General features: G+C 32.3%; 1 protein-coding gene across 2 annotated transcripts; it reads left to right on the forward strand.

Annotated features, from left to right (window-relative positions):
- The first annotated feature begins 2,765 nt into the window (after positions 1 to 2,765).
- Positions 2,766 to 8,585, forward strand: LOC113756419 (cinnamoyl-CoA reductase 1-like). 2 transcript variants are annotated; one of them, XM_027300100.1, is made up of 6 exons: positions 2,766 to 3,024; positions 4,193 to 4,362; positions 5,720 to 5,908; positions 6,680 to 6,842; positions 7,604 to 7,790; positions 8,261 to 8,585. In XM_027300100.1, the coding sequence occupies exons 1-6, from the start codon at positions 2,901 to 2,903 to the stop codon at positions 8,409 to 8,411; spliced, it is 984 nt and encodes a 327-aa protein (XP_027155901.1). In that variant the 5' UTR covers positions 2,766 to 2,900; the 3' UTR covers positions 8,412 to 8,585. The 2 variants fall into 2 exon arrangements, with proteins under 2 accessions (XP_027155901.1, XP_027155902.1); XM_027300101.1 differs by having other exon boundaries at positions 2,772 to 3,024; positions 8,264 to 8,585.
- The last annotated feature ends 3,339 nt before the right edge of the window (positions 8,586 to 11,924 follow it).

Here is an 11,924-nt window from a genome sequence, read left to right on the forward strand (position 1 = left end):
AGCGCACCCGAAGAAAAGCTAACTAAACTCAAAGGGTCCACTCGTTTATCTTCATGCAGCTTTTGGTTCCTCCCAAGCCAAATAGCCCAAGATAACATCTCGAACAACTCTGCTTCATGATTTTTCAACGTAACTAACAACTCCAGAGCCCACTCTTTGGGAATTGATTGCTGCCACTTACGTACTCAAAAGAGAAGAGACCTTCGACATGGTTTTCTATCCATCTACCCGTTTTTTTATTTGCATTCAAATTATTGCTCTTCACATTTTCACTTCGTATGTTTGGCTTTTTGGTCCTTGAGCTTTATGGGCATGTGGACGCAAAAAATCACATTGACTAAATAAAAATAAATCTTTTTCACTTTTAATATATTTGGGTGAAATATGCTCTATCGCACTTGGTTTCCTAATTTATTTTGCTAAATTTTTGGGCTACCAGCAAGCTGAGATATTGTTATAACCAAACTACAAGTAATATGTTGGCTTTGATTTGACTGCTTCTGATGGATGCTAGTTTTCAGTATCTTATATATATTCTCTCCATCCTTTTGTTTCATTGAAAATGTCATATATTTTTTTTATTTTGAAACGTTCTAAAATATTTATCATCTTATCAAAATCAAAATAACTTTGAATCTCTTTTTTTCAATGTTATTCCAATCTTTATCTATATTTCATACTAAATTCAATTTAAAATTTGAATTTTTGATGACAATTTTTAAGACAAATCTACAAATATCATCATCAAGCTGCTATTTTTAAAAAGTTGGGTTTCGAAATACGGCAAACAATTTTAGGATGGAGGTGTAACTCTTTTGCCAAGTTTCACACGACTGGCGTGTGCAGTGAGCTCTCTATCGCACTTGGTTTCCTAATTTATTTTGCTAAATTTTTGGGCTACCCAAACTACAAGTAATATGTTGGCTTTGATTTGACTGCTTCTGATGGATGCTAGTTTTCAGTATCTTATATATATTCTCTCCGTCCTTTTGTTTCATTGAAAATGTCATATATTTTTTTTATTTTGAAACGTTCTAAAATATTTATCATCTTATCAAAATCAAAATAGCTTTTCATCTCTTTTTTTCAATGTTATTCCAATCTTTATCTATATTTCATACTAAATTCAATTTAAAATTTGAATTTTTGATGACAATTTTTAAAACAAATCTACAAATATCATCATCAAGCTGCTATTTTTAAAAAGTTGGATCTCGAAATGCGACAGACAATTTTAGGACGGAGGGTGCAACTCTTTTGCCAAGTTTCACACGACTGGCGTGTGCAGTGAGCTAGGATATAGAAGAAGCAGTCGTCAGAAATGATGAAATGGTGTTATTAAATTTAAACCACATTCAAGGGTGTGGACCAGTTTTCTAAATGGAGTTGCCATCATCAAGTCAATTCCCATTTCTCAATCAGAGAAGGATTTCTAGCCAATCAAAAGCTTTCTTAGATGCAAAAAGACCGTTGCGTGTTAAAGACCGCTGCGGTCCTTTTCGTTCTTTATTACGAAGGGGGTTTGTTGACCTGGTATTCGGTGGATATTTCTTGAAATGGGCTTCAGATTTAGTTTTGCCAGAAAAGTAAAATTAAATTGAAAAAAGTATTTAAATGTAAGAAAGGCAATAATATAAGTGCATGCATTATTTTTTAAAAGTGTGCATGCATTTACATGATAAAATAGGTGCAAATTAGGCGAAGTAACCAATATTTAACTAAAACTCTTGCAAAAAACCCACAAACTTTGTCAGGACTAGTTTCTAGTTCAAGTAGTTTGTACTTTTTAACCCGAAAAAATGGAAAAAAAAAAGGAGAATGGTTTATCCTGGTAGTGAATTTAAAAATTGTGTCTCTAGACTTGGAATTGTATTGAGCAAAGTCAAGAACCTTGTTATTTTTTCATATGCAACCGCCTAATTTTGGATTTAGGCTAAATTGCATTTTAACCTCTATAGTTTGGTATTTTCTCACATAACCCCCATAGTTTAAAAACTATATATAACCCCCTCATGATTTGAGTTAATGTGTCATTATTAGTTTTTTCGTCAAAACTAACAGTTAATATTAAAAAGTCAAACTAATAAATTGACAAATTTATCCCTTCATTACTTGTTTTTTTTTTTCCTCCAAACATCAAAAAGAAGAAATTGGAATAAAAAATAGATAAATAAGAACTAGAAAATACTATTAAAGATTTGGTTTAAAAACCTATAATGATATTCATAGTAAAAAAGATTTGGTGTTTTTTTGTTTCTTATTTATTTGTTATATCTTTACCTTCCATATTTTTTGTTTCTTGTTGATTTATTTTTATTTCCCTTCTGTCTCTTTTGTATTTGGAAACAATTAAGGTTTTGTAAGCCAAAATACAAGTTTTCAAAGTCATCTCTTCTCTTTCCAAGAAAAAAAAAGGAAAGAAAGAAAAGGAAAACAAGAAAAAAAAAAGTAGTGAAATGGTGAATTTGTCAATTTAGTAGTTTGAATTTGACTTTTTACTATTGACCGTTAGTTTTAACAGAACAAGCTAAAGTGACACAATAACCCAAACTACGAAAGGGTCATATATAGGTTTTTAAATTATAGGGAGTTATGTGATAAAACATCAAACCATAGGGTGTAGAAGGTAATTTACCATTGTATTTATTGTTCATTTCTATTTTACACTGATCAATTGACCTTGATAAAATGGGATGTGACGCGATTATACCATACGTATGTCAGCGATGATGCATGCAAATTGCAAGAATACATATGGATCTCCCCAGTCTCCCAGTAATCTCATATCCAATCTTTCGTCTTCTTCACCATAGCTATATATACACCATATATGCCTCCCTCCATTAAGTCCAGAAGTAAGGCAAACAGGTGACAGGTTCACACACAAAAATATTAACAAAATGAGTGGAGCAGGAGAAGGGAAAATGGTGTGTGTGACCGGAGCTTCGGGTTACATAGCTTCATGGCTGGTGAAGCTGCTGCTCGAGCGCGGTTATACTGTTAAAGGTTCAGTTCGAGATGCCTGTAAGTCCAGTTTTTGTTCTTGATCAACTATCTTAGTGGCTTGTGCAGTTTTTGATGCCCTGTTCTGATTGTTGTTTAATTGCTCCTGGAATCTAACATTTTAGGGTAAATTACTTATAACTATATTTTAGGGTGATTTTATATAATGCTAGATGGTCCCCTAAGATTTCAAAATAGCCACATACCCCCCATAGTTATATGTAAAGCGGAAAATGATGGAATGCACAATTAGTTACGGCATTTATACCAAACGCGCTCTAAAAGCGTGTGTGATAAAGTCTTAATTTCAATGTAATTCTCTTATATATAATTGTCCACTTTATCCCTCCTGTGATTTTTATATTTATCCATATAATCCCCTTATACTTTTATATAAGGTAATTAAATCGTCGATTGATTTAGCATTTAAGTAAAAGTACTAATGGTATTTCAATTAACGACATTATATAGGCTATTCTCCATCAAGTTTCCGCTTTACATAAAATCATAGTGGGTGAATTGGATATTTTAAAATGTTAGAAGGGTCATGTGGCAACAGACAAAGCCACAGGAGGATTATATGTAATTTGCCCAACATTTTTATTCAACTCTGCAGTGTGAAATTGTTTTGTAGCTCCAGATGATATTCTTGCAACAGCTAAATGCTCCCCATGTTCTGTTTGCTCAAAAGAAAATCACATGCAAAAAAAAAATTGATGTGGACCAACCTAATTGATATTTGAGTAGCTGAAAGCCTGAAACTATATAATGTATACCTTAACAGTAATGTTTCATGCTCCAGATACAACGATCAAGTTATACTCAAAAATCTTTAGCCTATCGAATCTATATCCTTCTTCTGAAGAACTGAGTTTGTTATAAAAATAGTGGTAGATGGCATACAATTGTCCCTCTGATAATTATCTCAAGAATTAATTGTTATCAAGAAAGTTACAAATGTACACATCTCAAAACCAGAAATCATAGGGCTATGATATTATTGTGGTCATATTATGTTGCCCGTCAATTTCTTTTCGTTTTTCCCCGCTTGCCTTTAGCTAGTCAAATTTATCATTGCTTTGAGGTTCGTTTATTATTGCTCTAAGTCCATTGCTTCTTGAGTTGCACCATTGCTTTGAGGTTTTGATTATAGCTGTCTGAACATTCTACTGATACAATCATGACACAGATGATCCGGAAAGGACACAACATTTGACATCACTTGATGGAGCTAAGGAAAGGCTTCAGTTGTACTCGGCAAACTTACTGGAAGAGGGATCGTTTGATGCAATAGTCGAGGGATGTGAAGGGGTTTTCCATACTGCATCTCCAATCAAACTTTCATTTAGCAATCCAGAGGTACATTTGCTTTACAAGATTGAAAATTCTCTACTGTCTACAAAATCTGCTATTTATCAAGTGAAGTTTGAGAATCGTAGCATATTTTCTGATTTATAATTGTACGACTTCTTTTAGTATCTTCCTCTGTTGCATTTTTACTGGCTTTTTTGGGTGATAGTCTACTCCTCTATATGTGATTTATGACAAGGTTATAACTGTAAAGGCAAAAAAAAAAAGAGAGTTAGATTCAAATGTTTCCAATTCTATGGCTCTACTTTTTCTTTTATTAACCAAAGGGAGGAGATTAATGTAGCAATCAGGTCAAACACCTGAAGAATATTTCTTTACATTTGGTACATACAAAACTAATCTGTTCCAGCAGGTCATTCACAAAAAGACTGTCGTGTGTTATGTGCTTTAGTCTCTTTTTAATCAGTATACATGATGTTTCTATGAAATGATCTGGAAATTGGTACTTCAGCGAAACAATTCAAAGGGTGTAATGTTGTGAAATAAAAACATTAAGAGCCATAAACATAGCAAATGGTCCACAATTGGGCAGTAGATTGGGTCCGACTAACTATTTTCCTGGGTAAGTCAGTCAGGGTAAGGTTATAGAGCAAGCTATAAGCTTGTCCTGGAGCAAATGAATCCCTGCTTTGACCAACTAATTATTCAGCCAGTGTAGAGCCAATAGCTTTTGCGTGCCCATACCAGAATGAATAAGAAGCTTATAGAAACTACAATATATGTTCAAGCATCTGCAAATTATATGTATCTTCATTTGTAAGTTGATTAACTTCTATTAATGATTGTGCCTTAAAATTTTATGCAGTACACTTATCATTGTCTGTTTCTCAAATTGTGTTTATGGATTTTTATTTAAGTAACTTTGTTGAACTTTGATTTTAGTCATTTCAATGAACAAGGTTGACTCATAGACACTAAAAGAAATTGCAACATGCATTATGTGTTCACGCTAAAATCTGTTCGCAGGATTCATGGGAGCTACACCTTTTATATTTTCTGTCTGTCCTGTTCAAGCCAGAACAGAATTTCATCGGTTGATATTTGGTACCAAACGGTTTAATTGGTGACCACATCTGAGACTTATTTCAGTTGTTCCTCTATCGGTCTTAAGTAACTAATATGGGAAAAAACAACAATAAAGGACCTGAGAACTTATTTTAGCAGCAAGAGGAGATAAGACAACTATATGCATCCTTTAGCTAAGTAACTAAAGCTGTAGGTTTACAGCATTTGTGGTGAAATTCTCAAACATAATACCAGAATGATAAGTTTTTTGCAGGTTAAAAAGCATAGTCTTACCTATGACTGGTAATGACTTCCTTTTTTACTTGGTTTGATTTCATAGGCAGAACTACTGGAACCTGCAGTACGTGGAACACTGAATGTGCTGCGGTCATGTGCAAATTCTTCTTCTGTCAAAAGAGTAGTTATAACATCCTCTATGGTTGCAGTTTCAGAAAACAGAGAATTAAAGGAGGATGTGGTAGTTGATGAAAGTTGGTTTTCCGATCCATCATACTGTGAGGAGCAAAAGGTACACATATTATCTGTCTTCTTCCAGTAAAATCTAATATGGAATGCTGGAATTCTTTAGTTTTAACTTGTTATTGGGACACATATGAGGAGTTAGCCCAGCTGTGGAGATAATTAAGTTAGGATCTTCATGACTTGGTGGTACTTTAATAGGCAAAAAGAAGGATATTTTTGTAACCAGAATGGTCAGTCCATTTCTTTCCTTCTATCTAAGTAACAACTTAACTTTAATGAAACATTAATAATGTAGTGTGGAATAGTCGGGGAAAGAGCAATATGAAAGTTTTCCTACTTAATTATGCATCTCTTGCATGATCAAATTCTATACTATTGTCTGAGAATACACACCAAGATGAGCAATATTTGGTCGGTCAGTTGGAAAGGAACTTCTGCTATAATATTATGAATATGACTATATGCGTTAAAGTGTCAAGGTCCCTTGTAGTTTTGCTGTTAACTTGTGGATTAAGAGGTCAGATGACCAGGATATGTCGACACTGGTGCTTTGCATCATTCCTTGAATATAGAAAGTTTACACCATTCCTAGGATCCTTGAGAAATCTGCTTATTCACTTATGGCATAGCTTGTCCTGGGAAATGTGGATACTTTCACTCTGTGCTTTGTAGCTACAGCAATAATAGTTTCAACTGATGTAAGTTGCTGGATTTGTCAAATTTTTAGAAATTTATAATGTTACTTCTTAAAGTTTACAAATCTAATTACTTTCTGCTACCATCTTACCAACATTTACTGATTTTTTGGTGTTGATAGTCTTGGTATGAACTTTCAAAAACCATGGCCGAGAATGCTGCATGGAAATTTGCAAAGGATCATGGCATTGACGTGATTACAATTCATCCAGGATTGGTCATTGGTCCTCTCTTGCAGCCATCTGTTAATTCGAGCGCTGTTTTGTTCCTCAACCTATTAAAGGGTTTGTTTCAAAATTTATTGAATCACCTTAGTAATCATTGTCTAACTGACTCTTCCATCTATGTTACTTATAGCTTTATTATGCACCACAACTTTCTTTGTTACAGTAGAACAAAAAACTTATGACTAATAACATTTCAAGGCACTGCTGGCTAATCACATGATTGACAGACATAGGTCAGAATGTGAACTGATATATCAAGCTATAAACTCTGACCAGCTTATGATGTTTTAAAGGTTTGCAGGACAATCTTTCATCTGAAATTCACGTTGTGTGCATCTTCCTTTCAACAACATTGAGGTTCTATGTGATTAACAGGAAGGAAAAGAAATTTTTGGGTGGTAATTGTGAGGAAAAATTTGTTAGGAGTAGTCACTGTTTATGTTGTTCAGACTTGCTAAAGCTTGTTTATTCCTCACATAAATAAATAAACTATCCTTTGAAAGAGAAACCTAACTCTAAATCTGAGAAATTCCAGGGACAGATTAGCTAGTAGATTGTTGGGATTAATCTTTCTTATTATTCACCAATTATCTGAATTGTCTCAACTAGTTCATTCCTCACATCTCCCTCCCCTCTGTGGCTTTGCTGATACTAAAACAGAACAAAGTAGTACATACAACACATTTCTTCTGGAAGGCCTCTAAATTTGACTCTTTTCATGGCAAACAACATTGTATTTAATTGTATGCACAGTTTCACTTATGTTGCTGAAGAGCCTGCAAAAAAATGTGTTTAAAGATCTTAGGTGCCAAATGCAGGGGTTGAACCATTTCCTAAGGCAACATGTAGCTGGGTTGATGTTAGAGATGTTGCCTATGCACATGTTCTTGCCCTTGAAACCCCTTCTGCAAGTGGAAGATATTGTCTGGTTGAAAGATGTGCAAATGCCTCTCAGATCATCAAGATTTTGCATGAGCATTACCCAACTCACCAATTTCCTGATAAGTAAGTCTTGTTTTCCTTGTTTAGGTCTTTACAGGCTTTTGCTGATGGCCTTGTATACGTCCAAAATGTATCACATATTTTTATACTCTCTTTTAAAGGACACTAAATCCTAAATTTTCTGCCTTCTTTTTTTTTTTCTTTTGGTCTCATGTTCCATAAAAAATGAGCTCTTTCTCAGGTTGATTTCTAGAAGATGGTCTTCTTTGGACTAGGATATATCACCAAATTGGCTTTGTCTCCAAAATAGAAATTCCGTTTTAGGCTTTTTTTTAGAAAAAAATAAATTTCATTCATATCACAACTAAAGTTATCTTTTAAAAGGTCTTTTGAAACTTCGTAAAAAAGGCACAATTTACAGTAGATATGAGGCAATTGTCCAGTAGATTTTCAAGCATTTGAATTTACATTTGCATTTTCATTACCTAAGCTTTATTTATGTTTGCCATAATTGTGTATTGTCCCGCATACAGCAGAATGTCAAACAATACCAACCTTATCAGCCCAAACTACAGAGCCTCCAATGAGAAGGCAAAAAGGTTGGGAGTTCAATTCACTCCTTTGGAGGTCAGCCTAAAAGATGCTGTTGAATTCTTCAGGGAGAAAAATTTAGTCAGTATCTGAGCTATGGCATTGATTTACTATTGTATTCAAACTATTAAATTAAATAAACCAGCTAGTTATCTCAGCTGGCAGGGGTCACCCTGTATGTTTATTTGTCCCACCATATTTGAGTTATTATTCCCACCATTTATGTGGATTTATTTGTAATATATTTCTCATAACTATGAAACATTGCGAAATAGTAGACTATTTCTTGCATGTCATTTTTCATTTTTTGCATGTAAATTTGAAAATAGGAAATTCAACTTTTCATTTTTTTCAAAGTGGGCATTTTCTTACAAGCCTGTTGTATGATTTAATCATAGGTTTTCTTCCGCCTCTGTGCTTTTGGTATGCAAGCTGTGGAATACCTAGGAAAAAATGGAAATCCCTTCTAACTCCAAAGCCAAATTCCAACTAATTGAACACAATCTGATTCTGAATACAAAGCCAAGAGGGGGAAAAATAAAAAAGAAAAAAGAAAAAGGAGGATGCAGGTATTTTAGAAGTTCCCTTCTAGATTTTGAAATGATTGAATTTTGACAAAAAGCATATATGCATGTTAAATTTACTGTAACAACTAATAAGAAATGGCAAACCATTTACGAGAAAAAGCTTGCGAATCAAGATTAAAATGAACTTACATTTATTAAAGAGAAGCATTTTCTAAAATTCAAGAAATACTAACGTATCCAAAACAAATTCAGTACTAAAAAAAAAATATTAGGCCTGCACTGAATGTCTGAGAGCTCAATATTCTAACAAAAGTCATCATTTTTTTAAGCCATTGAAATCTAACAAAATGCTTTATGAAATAAAGATCAAACCTAAAATCCAGAGCAACAAGTAAATCTTTCCAAATATGTGATGATGTTTTCAGCGAGTTTATTGCCAAAATAACTCTTCTTTTGAAACATATACCCAAAGTAACCTAATTTTAAAATTTATTACCTTTATAATTCTTTTTTTTCCACATAGGTTGCATATGTGGTAGGATAGAGATAGAGACACGTACTATCTCTCTTTTCCAATTAATATCTTCCCTGATTCTCTCTCTGAACCTACCCACTTTTTTTTCCTTTATTATTTTTTGTCCTTTCGTTATTTTTCCTTGTCAAATGTAATTGTTAAAAGTCAATATTTATATTAACAACATCTAAAACTTCATTATCATTCCTGATATTATGAAAATATTCTCATCGAATTAATAATTTCAAGGTAAATGAAGATTATTCTCGTCTTTTCTGTTGTGCAGTTTTTGGAACATTCTTATGGCCTTCAAAAAATTTTGAATACTAATTGTTTTAACAAATGATTTCTCACACCGTGTGCTTGATAAAATGTCTAAGAGGAAAACTACGTAACAACATAAATTCATGCTCAATGTAAGCATGTTCATTTGTAGTGCCTCTCTATCACATAATCAAATAATCTCGTATACTTGAAGTATTTTTGCATATTTATTCAACATCAATTAATGGCTTGTGTTACTTTTGATAAACTTTAGCATTATCTTAATTGCAATAGTTTGATTACTTTTTGTAAAAGTACTTTTCAAGGAGTAGAAAGCATAACATGAACAAATATGATAACCTTGAAGTTTTTTAACTTTTTCTTATTATTGCTTATAATGTTCATTGCAATTTTTGTATTTTGCAAATTTATTTTTGAAAAAATATATGCAATAAGTTTGATACATTTAAAAAAATTGTAGAGAGCAATAATAGCAAGGTCAATAATGGTAAAATTTATTTTAAATAATTATAAGGAAATTATCAAAGTTATGCAATTTTCTTGTGCCTCTATAATAAAACAGTTTAAATTTTTAGTTTTTATTGGAAACTATAAACTAGATTAAAGCTTTCCTTTCTTGTTATCCTACATGGCAATCAGGGTAATTAGGTGGCAACAATAACATCGATTTGGGAATAAAATTTGAAAGTGAATCACATTGGGAATATTTTTTAGAAAGAGTGTTATTTTGGCAAAAAACTTTGTTTTCAACAGCAATATTTTTTTCCGAGCAATAGTCGGAGCTTTCAAGAAGACGCTAAATTAGGAGTCAACATAAAACGAAACTTAAATTAGGCAACACATGAAGCAGGAAAAGTGGCCTTACATGTCAAAGGAAAAGGGAGAACAATGGTGTGCACACCCTTAAAAACTTGGTAAAAAAATAAGACATTATACTTGATTGGTAATTGAATTTTTTTTTTTTGGTCGGTATAAAGGTTGAAAGATGAATCAAACTACTGATATTCGAATTAAGTTCAGTCTGGTAAAAGCTCGTTCGATTTGGTTCACCAACTTGTCAAATCAACTTTGAACATTATTTTATATTCGATACCATTCAAATTTGATGAAATGCTTTTTCAAATTTAGTTCAACAAAAGTTATGGTGGTACTTTTTGAACATCAAGTTACGAGTAGCGTCACCGGTAAATGGGGCAACTGCAGTACTATTCAATTATTATTCATCTCATATCATGCTATTATTTTATTGTATGTAAGAATTTTGCTCATAAATACCAAAATTTTTAAAATATATATACAAAAATTTATATATTTTTAAAAAAGTATATAAAATATTTTTTGAAAATGTATAAAAATATATAAACATTTATATAAATATGTGCCAAATTTTATATAAAAAAATAACAACCGTACAATTACACCAATTTTTTTGAATTAGTGCTCCTAATCCAATATTGACCACATTGTACCTAGTACGACCATGTGTTAAAATTGTGACACCAATCATCAAGGACCCCACATGGGCAACATGTCAAAAGTGGATAGCTTTTGGCGCTAGTCAGAATGTAGTCAAAAGGTATTTTTCATGTTAAAAAACGGGATACCTATTAAAAAAGTTTTTTCCATGTAGTACAAATATGCTACATAAAATAGGACCTGTCTAACAGATGCCCTCTTCGTTAATATAAATTTTTAGATGTTATATTTTTGAAATATAAAATTAATTAGAGAAAGTAAATAAAATAAGGAAGAATTATAGGTAAGATTAAATAGGAAAAATATATAAATATAAAAATTATTAGTATGTGTATATATGTAGACACCAAAAAAATTTCATAAATCATTTTATGATTTGTTAATATCTATTATTGTTTATTTTTATTTATTTATCTCTATTTATATTTTTACCTTTTTAAAAAAAAAATCATTCCATCTCATTTGATTGTTTTTGCAAAAAAATTAGAAAGAAAAGAAAAGGAAATACAAAAAAGGAAAAAGAAAAAAAATCAAAATCAGATGTAAAAAAAAAAAAATTCCCACGCGTGCTGCATCTTCAAGCTTCGTACAAGAAGCAAAGTAGTAGTACAAAAAACCAGCTGGGATTGGAGCAATTCCCATTCGCATTTTCCTTTTCTTTTCTCTTCCTTTTCCTTTCTTTTTCCTTTTCTTTTTCTTGCTTTCTTTCTCTCTTCTTTTTCTTTCTTCTTTCTTTCTTTCTTCCATCCTTCTCCATCCGAACTCCACCGCCGCCAACCATCAACATACGTCGAGCTCCACAAT

This window comes from Coffea eugenioides, unplaced genomic scaffold, assembly GCF_003713205.1.
Source record: "Coffea eugenioides isolate CCC68of unplaced genomic scaffold, Ceug_1.0 ScVebR1_2301;HRSCAF=3305, whole genome shotgun sequence".
Classification (NCBI taxonomy): domain Eukaryota; kingdom Viridiplantae; phylum Streptophyta; class Magnoliopsida; order Gentianales; family Rubiaceae; genus Coffea; species Coffea eugenioides.